General features: G+C 41.7%; 1 protein-coding gene across 1 annotated transcript; it reads right to left on the bottom strand.

The window, feature by feature from the left end:
- Window positions 1-1,700: 1,700 nt before the first annotated feature.
- SLC25A15 (solute carrier family 25 member 15) lies at window positions 1,701-11,679 on the bottom strand. Its single transcript, XM_054386619.1, has 6 exons — window positions 11,625-11,679; window positions 8,493-8,751; window positions 4,781-4,918; window positions 4,305-4,474; window positions 2,520-2,678; window positions 1,701-1,825 (listed from the first exon to the last, which is right to left on the bottom strand). Exons 1-6 carry the CDS (start codon window positions 11,677-11,679, stop codon window positions 1,701-1,703), a joined length of 906 nt encoding a protein of 301 aa, XP_054242594.1.
- Between the last annotated feature and the right edge of the window lie 2,553 nt (window positions 11,680-14,232).

The raw sequence follows: 14,232 nt of genomic DNA, 5'->3' as shown, positions 1-14,232 counted from the left end.
ACCTGAATTATGTAAATATTTGGTATAAATTCCTTTTAAAGTACTTATGATGCACAGTATTACTGCCTCTAGTGTACTTCTCAATCAAGGTGAATTGGTGCAGTAGACACTGAAAATTCCTTTAGCCATGCCCTGGGGTTTGACTGCCTACCCTTGTGGATGTACAAAAGGGGATGAACAGTTCTTGCTACACAAGATGCCTAGGGAAACAAGATGCAGCAACTTCTTTTCATCACAGAGGCTGTAATGATGCAGTAGAGTAGCCATGGCTGCACTGCAGGAGGCAGTAAGTATTGAGATACTTTCATCTATGCTTAAACATTTTTGCTGTTTCTGGGATCTGACAAGGGAAGCTGTAACATGCAAAATTCAGCTGTTCCAGCCCTGACTGTTACCAGTTGCTGATAAGTTGTGGTTGCTGTGACAAGCTACTACTATCTATTTAACTCTGATTGTGGTGGGTTAAACAGCTGTCAGTGCCCTCCACAAAGTAGGCTGTCACAGCACTCAGGCAACATCCCTCTCAACAGCTCCAGGCCTGGAGTTGTGAATTGCATCACTGAGACATGCTTGGCCTTCTCTGAGGATATGCAGTAGCTGCTTTTCACAAGGCAAAGCATGCTGGTATTGTAGAACATCCTACTTTCAGAATGGAAGAGGCGCCTAGAATCTGTTACTGTGTCATTCTAGGTAGCACTAACTGCATGTGTAATCAAGTAACGTGAGCAAGAGGGCACAACCTCCAGGCCTGAAGGAGTTACAAACTATCTGTTATATGAGCTTTTTCTACTCAGCTGAAGACATAGCTAGTGGCAGGAGTCCAAGCTGTAGAGCTCAAGGTGTCAGCTGTCTTTAAGGTCTCAGTTCTGGCTTTCTGTTCTTCTTCATTTTCCTGTCCTTCAAGTACATATACCCATTTGTGTCAAGATGATTCTGACAAGGACCTGAACCAAGTTATAATTCTATACTTGGAGCCAGCAGCTATTTCCAGCAATCTCCCTCTGTCAAGTGTTAATTCAGTGGTACTTTGTCTGCTCTAGCACTTTTTGAAAGAATTTAGAAAATAAAATGCAGCATGGACTCCTTAAACTAAGTAACTTTTTCTCTCAGATGCAGGCATTTTTCAGGCTACTTGTATATGCCCATTTGCTGGGACAGAGTATGTAAGTCAAAGACCAACTGCCATGACCTTGGAAAGTCACAGGGCAGAAGGAAGCTGGAGAAGGGCATGCTTCTAGCTAAGGGATATGTCTCAGCCATAGTCAACAAGATGAGACAGGACTTGCATATTGAGTCAGACACTTGCCAGCAACAAATGGGAAAGTTGCTCACCACAGCATAGATTGAGTGCTTTACCTCAAACAAATGGCAGCCTACTGCTGCATGTTGCATTAAATCCAACATGTCAACACAAGTCTCTTTAGCACCATTACAGGTCAGGAAAATACATTCATGACATGCAATGTACCTAGGGCAGAATCTGCAAGATGGAGATAGTGCTGCTAATCCAAACTTAAGCAGCATACTATCAAGTCACCTGAATTTAAAAGATTAAAAAAAAGCTTAAACTGGATGTCAGTTCCTAAAATTAGGGCACTAATTGGGCCCTGCTCAGACCATGATGTGATCTACAAGTTGGTTTTTTTTGGTTTTTTTTTTAACTATTCTTAACCTTTTGTTCTCTGTATCTTAGAAGGTTATCAGTAAGAATCTATTTGTTTCATCATAAGCTTCCGGCTGTACTCATAGGCAAGGAACAGTGCCCCGTTGGCCAGGAATGCACGGATCATAGTTGGTTTTAGTCCAGAATACAAGGCAAGTACACCTGGAAATGAAATCAGAGTCAGTTAGTAATTTATTGCCTATCTGCATCAGCCATGCTGCTTTTAACTTTGAATGATACTAAAGTAATGCTTCTGCTTAAAGGGGCATAAAGGAGTATCTAGAGTTGTAATGTTAGTTCAGCCATTTAAGTGCTTATGCTAGAAGCTTATCTCAAGTATGATAGGACCTTTCAAAGGCTACCTTGGACACCTGAGGATACAGCAGCTGCATGACAGATAGCAAGGGGACAGAACAACAGAACTATGTCCTGCTCTTGTGAGTATCTTCCCTAGCAACAGGGCCAGGATTTGTAGTGCCTGGCACAGGCATTTTCCTGGGAAGAGATGAGGATTTACCCCAGCAAGTCACCAGGCTAGACAGAATTGATTTACCAAACAGCTCTTAATAAGCCATACACTAACTTAAGAATGGGGCAGGGAGGGAAGTCTGTACTGAACTTAACCATTTCCTTCAATTTTTATATATAGATTTAGTCATGGGTAATGGAGCTCCTTTTTGTTTTTAATGCATACTGAGCTTTTGTTAGCCTTTAGTGAATATTTGTTTGTTAAAAATACTTACTGTCTATCTCTAACACAATTGGTGAACTAGATTTCTTAACCCATCTATGCTATTGGAGGGTACAGATTTCCATCTGCAGCCCTACATAATCAGTTGATAAGCTGCATACTCACCTTCAGTTCTCACAACAGTTGCAAATGTTCCCATAAAGCCTGTCTGTTTTCCAGCCATTGAAAGAACCTGAATTCTAGATTTGACGCAGTCCACAGGATACACAGCAATCCACAGACAGCTGCCCCCAAAACCTCCACTGAGTAGCAAAGGAATGGGACCTGAAGTTAAGATATAAACTTTTATACACACCACAAAATATCCACTAACATAAATACCACATTATTTTAATCACATTATTTAACCTATGGAAGTCAAAGAACAGAGACAGATGCTTATGGCAAAAGAGTAGCTTATGGCAAAAGAGTAGCTTCTGTTCCCCACCCATCCAAAACTAATTTAATTTTAATCCCTGAGTAAGTTGCAAGTTTAATCAGAAGCTCAAAGGTTAAGGAGTGTCTCTGATTATTGGCCATGCTAAAAAAAAGCACAACTTGGAATTCAGTTTTGCCTCCATTAACTAAGCTAGTTCCACTTCCTTTCACACTTGTAAGTTTTCCAAGGCTAATTGTAAAATGGTTTAGAGGCACATCAGTGTCACTATATACTGTATCACCTATATACAGATTTATTTGGTACAGTAACATTATGATCAGTCATTTCTCATGATGCAACCTGATTGTGTCTCAGATCAGGTGTTTATAAATATTTTGTAAAAACAGAATGCATACAGCAAGACAGAATATTATTGTCTAGTCTTTCACCAGCAGATGAGCTATCTTTATTCTGGCATCTCCTCATTTCTTCATGTCTAATTTTCAATCTCAGGATACTCTTACTATCATAATTACATCTAAGGATTGGCATGCATTTCTGTGTACACTTGAACATGCCAATCCGATCCTGGGCTGCATCAAGAGAAGCATAGCCAGCAGGTTGAGGGAGGTGATTCTCCCCCTCTACTCTGAGACCCCACCTGAGTACTGTGTCCAGTTCTGGAGCCCCTATTACAGGAAGGACCTAGATGTGCTGCAGCATGTCCAGAGAAGGGCCATGAGGATGATCAGAGGGCTGGAGCACCTCTCATACAGAGACAGACTGAGAGAGTAGGGGCTATTCAGGCTGGAGAAGAGAAGGTTCTGAGGAGGCCTTCTTGTGGCCTTCCACTATCTTAAAGGGGGGGCCTACAAGAAAGCTGGGGAGGGACTTTTTAGGGTGTCAGATGATAGGACTAGGGGGAATGAACAAACATAGAAATGGGTAGATTCAGATTGGATGTTAGGAAGAAATTCTTCACCATGAGGGTGGCAAGACACTGGAACAGGTTGCCCAGGGAGGTGGTAGAAGCCCCATCCCTGGAGGTTTTTTAAGGACTCTGGAGGTGGCTCTGGGCAACCTGAGCTAGTGTGAGGTGACCCTGCCCATGGCTGGTGGTTGGAAATAGATGATCCTTGAGGTCCCTTCCAACCCTAAGAATTCTATGGTTCTATGCTGTTCAAGGTGGTTACAGCTAAAGACATCAAAATTGCTCTAAATGGCTGCTGAAATAGAATATTTCAGAGTTGTGTTACACTGTTGGGTCAAATAGTTTTGTAGCATTACTGTTAGCTCACTGTATTTATTCTCCATTTATAATACACCCTGTTCCTTTGGAAAGTGGGTGCTTCAATACTTCATTACTATATAAACACAAAATGCAGACCTCCATGTATTGTAGGCCTGCTTTCCTTCATTTTGCTTATATTTCACAACTACTCTGTGTCACTAGTGTACCTTCAGGGATGATATGAGCTCCCTCTGTCCCCTTACAGCATGCTAAAGTCCACCTGGAAAATAAAGCACCATACCTAATTCATCTTTTGGTCTCCCAGAGGCAAAAAACGTCCGGCTCAGTTCATACCCTCCGAAGAAGAAAAAATAGCCTGGGACTTCCCGCAGCAAAGTGCTTGACCAGCCACGATAAAATCCAAGAGGACCATCCTTTTGAATGACTCCCTTCACTACTGACCAAACTGTACTGATAGAGAGATTCATTTAGTTAGTTTAACAGCCAGATAATGAAAAGGTTACAGAACAACAGGCACTTGCAGCAACAAGTGAGGGTTAGACCCATTGTGGAGATACCAGAATTCAAGACTTGGAACAAGATCCTGCTGAGAGCCCTTCATGGGCATCCAGCTTTACTAGTACCTGCAACCCTCCCACCCACAACTCCTCTCTGTCTGACAGCGCACTACAAATGTGAGACTGAGTCAACACAGAATTAAAAATACTAAACATGCACAAAAGAGTTTCAGAGATCCTGGCCAGGGTCCATACTTACTTGTGTCCCTGGATTATCTTTCCTGACAACTGCATTTCATGCATGGCCTGCAGCCGGCACTTCACCAGCTCTGTGGGACAGAGGACAAGGGTGGCAAAGGCAGAGGCGAAGGAGCCTGCAGCAGCATTCTGCAGATCACTGCAAAAGAGAAACTGCAGAAGGTATTTGGGCACTTGACCTTCAGTGCAGTGGAGCCACTGCACTAGTAATCAATTCCTTGAATGTGTACTCAAAATATCATCAAGAAAAACTGACACAGAGCCTCGGGGGAAAGAGTCTCAAGGAAAAAGGGCAGATATTTACTTGAACTAGGGATATGAAAATCCTAGCTCATCCCATCTTCATATATAACTCAAATACATCTTTTTGATACCCAAGAAAATACATTTCAACCTTTACTCTTTTTGCTATACTACAGTGTCTGCAGTTGAATAAACACTACCCTGTCTTCCCCTTCTTGCCACTTACAAAGATTTTCATAGACCTGTTTTACTGGGCAGCTTTTGGGTACTAGTGACTTCCTCAAAGACTACAGAAGCAATAATATTAGATGCCAGTGTTTTCAAATTCACCTTACCAGTATTTGTACAAATTCTCAGTGGAAGTTGCTAGAAATCTGAAAGCAGGGCAAAATGCACCCCTGTAACTTTTTTATGGAGGGGCTGCCATGAATGCAACCACGTGAACTGGGGATAGCACAGACAGATGTCAATCATACCCTGAAAGAAGCAGCACTGTAACCTGCATTGACTTCACAGCATTCTGGAACTGGGGCTCACTCTGCTGTGATTTTACACACATCCCAAAGTCTGTGCTGCTAAACTGCCAGGACTCACAGGCTGGTATTTCAGGGTCATGCTGCTTTATGATACACTTTAAACAGGCACCTGGAGACACTGGTGTGTTAGACAGGAGTTGCAAAATAGCACAGCACAAGTAGAGCTTCTCCTTTCAGCACTTGGGAGTCAGTACAGCTGAGCCTCACCTTGCTGCTGCACAGAAATTCTTGCCACACAGCAGACACATCTTCCTTATCCCCAGCAGTTTTATATATCAGAGATTAAAGCTCCAACTTTTCACCTTACAGAAGCATCATGGAACTAAAGTTGTTACATAAAGCAAATCTTGTAACATATTCAGATGTAGCAGTGATAAGGGCATCAAAGCAGGGTAAAACAATGACTGCCCGCAAAGCAGCAACTGAATATTATGCAGTAAAGAAATGGCAACATTGACTGCATAACCCTCTTGGAACACACAAAGCTTGGCATACAACCCACTAAAGCTCAAGCCAGAGTGAGGCAGAATTAAAAAGAGAGTCTATGACTGAGCCCTGCATCACTGTGCTATAACTAGAGCAAGGCAAAAAGGTTACACACTGAAGAATTAGAACAAGAAAATACAGAAGAGATGCCTTCTAACTATGCACTAGAACATGAATAAGATCATTCCTCCTTCAAGGGAGTAAATAACCCCAGATGCTATCAGACAAAGAATTCTGACACATGTACATAAAGGACTAGATTCAGCCATAACTCAGATCTTTTTTATGCTTTCCCGTTGAATTCTATACACAAAAAAATTCAAGTAGAGACACTGTTTAGACTTTGCTCTTTGATATACTGAACTTCATTGCAGAAGTGATAAGCCTTGAATCTTGTTCAAGTTCCCTCTCATTTCAAAATGCCTAACTCAGTATTTTTTCTCAATGGGAGAGTTTTGATCACACATCACCACAGCAAGAATCTTTTACTCTTACATTATTGCTTCTTCTATGAAGGCATTTATCTTGTTTTTTCAAAAGCAAACCTCCTGCAGTAATATTTTGCTCTTCAGTGAACAATATATTAAATGGCCATCCTGGATCTGAAAAGTACTGTTACTCAACCAAAGAAAGAAGGGTCAGATGTCAGATACAGCTGCTGTTATGTATTCAAACTAAATCCCATTCTGTATCCTGCTCCTAAGATACAGAGTAGTACACCTATGTATATTGTTTGAAAGTTTCCTGCACCATCTTCCCTATATACACTGTAAACGTGCTGTCCCAGTCACGTGAAAAGATGATCCTAGAACCTCTACAAGTCTGTGGTCTACCTCCTCGGAGGATCAAAAAAAGATGGTTAAGCAAAGCATGCTGTTGGTAGGCCAACCTCTTTAATGATTTTAGTGAGCAGGAAAAGACAAGGAGTCTGTCAACTGAACAAGGTGAAACCCCCTGATATAAGAAAGAAAATTAACAAAAAGGTGGAACGAGTTCTGTCTCAGCTGAGAGGTCTCGACTGCCAGAAAACAGTGAAAAGAGAATGCAAGTAGAGAACAATTAATATAGTTTGTTTCTTCATCACTTCATATTCCCTCACAACAGGCCTTGGTTTTAAGACACAGCACATCTTAACATGTGACAGGAGAGCACCTTGCTTAATACTGGTTTTAGACACTTGTCTTGCACTTAGGTAGCTACCTGTGTCATGTCAGAGATGTCAATGCAGAGTCATGGCCTTCCCAGCCAGCTTCATTTGCAGACAGGCATGACAGAGGCAGGAAAAAGAGTTATCAATTGAAAGCTGAATGTGGTTAAAGTGGCATCTCTTTGAATGAATGGAGTTAGGACAGTAAGAGAAGTATTTTAAACACTGTGGGGCAGCACAAGGATGGACAAGGCACAGCTGCTCTCAGCTGCTGTACAGAAGACGTACCTTGAGAAATGATTGACATTAAGGCACTCTGAGACTGCTGGACCACTGACAGGTCTAAGTGATGCACCTGAAGAAAAACCATCCTAGCTAGAAAGAGATTATGATCATTATGCCAGTGCATAAATTCATTACTTGTTCACACCTTGAATACTCTGCACAGCTCTTGTCTCAAACTAAAAACCCAGACACGTTAGAATTACAACAATTTGAGAGAAAGACAGTGCAGAGATAAAGAAACAGCTTCAGAGTGTTCACTGAGCACTAGGAGGGCTGGGATCCTTCCATCTAGAAAAGACTCAGATGGGGAAGAGTGGCATGGAGAATGGGTACAGATCTATACCTGCAGAAGTCCTGAAAGTATCCTGCCAATAAAAGAAACTTAAAAGAATTTAAGAGGAGACTGGACGAATGCTTCAAGAGAGATCCAAACCCAGTGACTTTATGGATCACACCAGAATCAAGAAATCCTGAACTAACACTCTCTGGCAGGAGGACTCAAAGTATACATTAAACACTGACAATAAGAGGTTGCCTAAAGAACCTCTTATTGCCAGTGCCATAAACACTGTGCAAAATTTTGGTCTAACTACCATTACAGGCTTTTGAAATGTAAATAAATAAATTTTCAAACGCAAGGCAATAGAAAATTGTCCTTTCCCCTTAGTATGCCTCCCTGTATGAAGAACCACTACCTACCTTGCAAAGCAGAACAACTTAAGAGATCAAGGTAATACAAATTTTCAGGTGTTTCAGTGCTCCATCCCTTTGGTAAAAACATTCCAGGTCTTGAATATTCCAGTTAAGTTATGATTAGCTAAACCAGCCAGCTGGAGTAAGAAGCAGATGGTTCTGATGGAATGAAGACCAGGTCTATATTTCAAAACTGACTATACTGCATGGGGACAGAGGAGGACCTGGGACATGAGTTGCACCCTGACAATACAGCATTTCCAAGTAGCAGTTGCATGATCGATCTATTATTTTTAAATACAGAACAGATTTCTGTTACTCACCTGAGCTTTGTCTTCCTGTCTACTCCAACAATTCTTCTCACAAGCTGTTGGCAAAATCCATAGCACATGAAGAGAACGGAGTTCTCGGCGATGTTGGCTACCAGCGCTGGTGTGGTTCCCTGGTAGAAGCCTCGCAACCCGACTTGTTTATAGGTTTGGACAAAACAGTCAACGATGCCTTTATACATGTCTGGGAACGTCTGCATCTTCACCTTGGCAGTGTCAAAGGGCTGGCCGGTCACCACACATGCTGTCCCACCTAAGCAAGCAGTAGCAGTTAAGAGGGCAGCTGAAGGTGATCACAATTGAAACACTTCCATGAAAAGAGCACTCTTAGGAAAATCACACAGAAATTAGTTCTCTATAAGAAAAGACAAATGCCTTGATTTTAGCACAATGGCATCAATTGTCAGGTGAATTTAGTTACCAAAAGGAAGAAAATCAGTCATCAGTGCAGCAACAGCTTGATTCTCATTAAACATTTCTTTACCTTATGAAATGAATAGGTTCGAGTACCTAAATGGATACTGGAGGCATTGTTCTGCAATCAAGCCACTTTTGTTAATGAGTTAAGCAACAAAGCAGTGGTTCAGAAGCAATCTGATTTTACACTCTGACAGTAACACCAAAAAAAAAAAAAAAGGTTTGTAATCAACTGAGACAAAGATTCTGTCAGGACAAGAAAAATGCTGCTGAGAGTGCTAAAACTGATGATGCATTATAAACTGATAACAAAAGGCTCCAGCTCTTTATTTCAAAACTCCAGATGATTCTTATTTCCATGAATTCTCACGTTCTGGAAGAAAGCGTCCAGGACAAACTGAAAAAGGGCAAAGTTTCTCAACATGTTATCTTTTCTAAACTGAACTGCAAGGTCAATACCCTGAAAACTTGTGAGCTATTTTCCATCAGTGTTATCAATAACCATTTTGCCCACAGTGCAGTGTTTTCCACAAGAACTAACTCAATGCAATAGTCTGCTGACAGACTTAATGTTACCCTTTTCCAGTAAGAAATACCAGTGTACCCTGACAGCAATCTATTAGAAGACAATACCTAATAAGAAATCTGTGATAGGTGTACCTTATATAAACTTCACTGTTTTGCTTTTTAGCAAGGGAGAAGAAACATCCTAAACGAAAGCAGAGCTGACACATAAGTTAACAAGGTATTGTTTCAGCTATGAAACTGAAATTACTATCTGTAAATGCAGATAATGTAAAGAAACTGCAATTGAAACAAAAGTTGGAATCCAATTAAGATCAGTTATGTTTGTTTTAAATGTGAACAGAAGAGAAAGCAAGTGTTTGTTTAACCAGGGTTATTTTCATTTGATTTTACTCTTTGCAAGCATATTTGTGTTAACGTTGTTGTACCTCAAGAGTTACTTTAGGCTGTTAAGAGGAACTCAAGATCCTACCTCACATAAAACCTCATTCTCAACCAGATGGATCATTAGAAGCTTCAGAGCAAATCATGCATGGAAACATGAAGAGGTGCTTGTTTTGGGAAGGCTAACCAAGCAAAGAAGTGGCTGGCTCAGACCAGTAACATCCATGTAAGCCTCAGATGAAAAGCAGAGCTGGAAAGGCTCAGACAATACTACTTGCAAGCAAGTAGTCATATCATATTGATATGAATCAATAGGACATATGCCAGGTTCAAGTGTAAAGGTAGATCCAAAACATTGACGTGTAGTACAATAATGGCTGTTGGAAGAAGCTCAAGAAAGCCAAGAATGGTCTTGGTAATGCAAAATTGAAAGATTGGGCCATTCCAAAAAGAGAAAGTACCCTCCTTACATTGTCATTGGAGGTGGCACAAGAAGCTCAGTGAATTACAGCAATGAACTTTGTAAACCTCAGAGTAAAGACCAAGAGTCCCAGTTAAAACCAAAAATATTGAAGAAAAAGAAAGAAATCTTCCAGCCAGCAGTACAGTCTGAAAAACCCAACAAACCAAGAAAGGGAAAAAAAAAAAACAAGCCCAACAAAAAAGTCAATTCTGCTTGAAGGTTTAGGCAAATGTCCTAATAATATGAGAATGGTGTTGGGGGGAAAGAGTCCTACTTAATCAAAAAAGTGATTAGAGGTTGCTCAGATCCCAAGCAAAGGACTATGACCCACAGGCTGCTAAATTACTTGTTTATTCTTGTTCAGAAGGTACTTGTTCCTGTATGTCATTACTTATCAGCTAGTCAAGACCGTGGAGAGGAAAGGTAACACCAGGTTACAAATTTGTTGGAGGAACTAGTTGTCTGCCTCATTTGATATACTTTCTAGACAGTGCAGAGACATACATTACATGGAAACAAGCACTACCATATTCACAGCATTAAGACCATCATAAAAGGACTGACTGTAATAGCCGCTGTATGGGCAAGAAAAACATGAAATTGTTTAAACTGGTTACAACAGTACATTAGACAAATCTTTCCTTCCACCTTTATCAACTCTGTCAACTCATGAATGTCAAAAAAAAAAAAACCACACACCCAAAACAAACTATTTTCCCTGGTAAAGTTAAAAAAGGATTCATCCCTCAGCTACAGACATTACCTACATAGTACTGTCAGTGAGAGTGTAACTCTTTCCATGTTTGTGACTCACAACTGGTCCAGTAAAACTTTATAGCACAGACTAGAGTAAAGTGGAAGTTGGTCAAGTGAATTTACCATAATCAATCCTACTGCTGAGCTTCCCAGCTTTTATCGATTCATATTAGGATGTTGCCAGAGCCAATAACCCTTCAGACAGCCTCTTGTCCATTTCAATTACACAGAGCTTCTGTGACAAAAGCAACACCTGAAATCACTCATTCCAAAACTCTGCTTGTGACTGATTCTTAAACTCATGTAAGTATGAGAACTAACACTGAAACATAAACCTCCTTCTAGAAAATCATTAGTCTGAAATAAGAGTCACACCTTCCTTGTGTGGCAGGGATTTCACCAGGGCGAAGTGGTAGTGATGCAGTCAGGACATTGGCTGCAATCTGCTACTTCACCTCTGTATCCTTACAATGCAGAAGGTGAGGCTTTTTATAGCAACTGGAAACTGCTTTTGATTTTGTCAAAGGTACTAAAACTGTCCCTCAGATGTTTTTTTGCAATTAAGTTTTCTCCTGTGTTACCTGCAGCTCCTGCTGTGAGGTCAATAGCAGCCTGAACAGCAGAGTTGATCCTCATGCTTCACACTTGTTTATCAGTTACTTCAGAGTACTTGCAGGTATCAAGATACTTGTCACCTGAGGGAAGAGAAGGATGAAGCATACACAATTTATAACAATAATTCTGACAGGAAAAAGTATCACAGGAGTATTTTCATTTCCACTCTTCCATTAAGCTTGTTCTAAACCATTCAGAGACAGAAAATGCTTGTCCCCAGGACTGAGACATAGCATATTTGTGTTTTGACTGATTAGTTTTACTGCATTAGGCAAGTCCTCTGGAGTATTACTGCTAAGCTTCAGATTACTTGGGCTTTCCAGCTTCTAGTCTCCTTGGATGTCTCAAAGAAAAGCAGAGAGTACCTCCAGGGAACAGAGTTGAACACTACCTCACTATTGATTAGAGAAGCATAATCTCCAGCAGGTGTGTAAGGCTAACTGGTAGGGATATTTCCCTCCCCTGTCCCACCTATAAAGCAAAATAGAGAATTGCTGCTGGTGAACAGAAGCTATGAGAACTGTACTCATGGTGATACAGGCACATTAGCTATTTCTACATAGCTCTCAAAATATGAGTAGAATGGGAATGAACATGAACATCTAGGACTGTGTCTGGCTGTCATGTTCCCAGTGCAAGTCACCCCCACATCAGTATATTAAGAATTATACCTCATCTCTCAGAGAGGTGGCTGGAAAACAGAAATACAAAGGTGACACTTTCAAATAAAACATTCAGATTAATAATGTAGTTCTCAAGTTTGCAGCAAGGTAATTTCACTGGGCAAGCAGTTAAAACAATCTTGTTTATTTGGAGTAAAATCACTGAGCCAAAGATCTCCTACTGTTTCAGAACCACACTGCTTAGCAAGACACTTGGCTGGTAGCGCTGGTGAAAAAATTGCCTGGGTCTTAAAATAACACACAAGCACACACATGAATTGGCCCCTCATTGACTGTTACGCTTGTCTTCAAGCAGAATACATCAACAAACTGAATGTTTTTTATTCTTCTGCCTACTGTAATGGCTCTTTTGAAGCCTAGTAACTCCCAAAATACATTTTGGGGTAGTAGGAATGTGAAACAATTTCCAGTAGGCGATACTGAAAGAATTTAAAGAAAAAAAAACAAAACCCCACACCATATGAACCACATCGTTCATACAATGTATGCATTACAAACACAAATGCTTACATAAAAGCAAGGCTTTAAGAAAGCCTCTCTCTAAACAATTTATTATTCCTGAAGCTTAAAAAAAAACCCACAGTAAGCAATATACTGTCACTGAGCAGCTTTACATGGGCAATCTGTCATAATGAACTTTTTCAAAAGCAGTCACTACTCTTGTAATAAATGGCACTAATACACACTATTTCCAAATGGTGATCACAGATTTGAACTGCTTCACTACTGACAGCATCGTACACGAGGTGTTACTTCAAAATAGAGGCTCTAAGACCAAGTCGCACTTAACCATCACTAGTGCTTACACAGCACTTGGTAGTTATGCTTCTCATTTAGAGAAGGAAAAGAACAGATCAGTAAGACAGCCTCTGAATGACTGGAATTAGTAAAGTACAACTGCCTGCCTGTCTTCAGTAAAATGTACACTGTTTATACACCAATGCTGAGTGCTTATCAACTTGTGCTAGTCCCCAAAGGGAGCACATGCCAAATCACCCAAATACCCACTGAAGGCTTGGTGGCAGAAGAAAAAAGACATGCCTATAAAAATATTGATGTTTTAAGAGCAAAGTTTGGTTTCCTGATCTGTAAGATCACACCACCACTTTCAGAGGATTTAAGACTCAGTGAAAACGACATCAGTGTTATTTATGTACACACCTTCCCTCCTATATTTTTCCTATTTTTAATAGCACTAGCACATTGAAACAGGCTGGTAAACATAGTGAGACAACTGCACTCTTACTTCCAAAGTGAATCCGAGCCTCAAACCAGGAAACACGGAAGCACTAGTTAGCGTAACAGGTTCCTCAGAGTTCTCCTCCCGCAGACCCAGATGTTATTCCCCGCCGATGCATCCTCCAAACACTGAGCAGATAAACCCAAAAGGCAGAGCAGCGCCTCGCAAGACCTGGCAGAGGCAGGCCGTAACCCCGCTTCCCAAGGTCACAGCAGGCCGGCATCCCACCAGCAGCTGAACTGTGCTGCACTCAGTCTGTCTGTCACACGTGCTCACCGCCGGTGCGCTGACAGACTCTTTAGTAGCCGGATCGCCCGCCTCAGGGTGGGCAAAGCTGAGGGGGCAGGCTTCCTTACTAGAGGAAACCCGCAGGGTGCAATCGCGGTAACCGGGTTCCAGTAACACCCACCCGTTTTGAGCATCAAATCTCCGGCCAGCGTTTGGCGGAGCGGCGCGGGGCTAGCGAAAGCCTGCCGGGGCAAGGAGACCGCCTAAACCCTGCACCGTCCACGGCCCGCCGCCTCTACCTGGCGGCTGCACACAGTCGGCAGCTTCCGAGGGGCCGCGGCACACCCTAGGCCCTCCCGCCATGCCCACACACCGTGGGGCATCCCACCTCCCGCCCGGGATGCCCTCGGCTCCGCAGCGAGC

This window comes from Indicator indicator, chromosome 1, assembly GCF_027791375.1.
Source record: "Indicator indicator isolate 239-I01 chromosome 1, UM_Iind_1.1, whole genome shotgun sequence".
NCBI lineage: Eukaryota > Metazoa > Chordata > Aves > Piciformes > Indicatoridae > Indicator > Indicator indicator.
The sequence above is the reverse complement of the archived record's forward strand: the minus strand, read 5'-3'. Positions and strand labels throughout refer to the sequence as shown.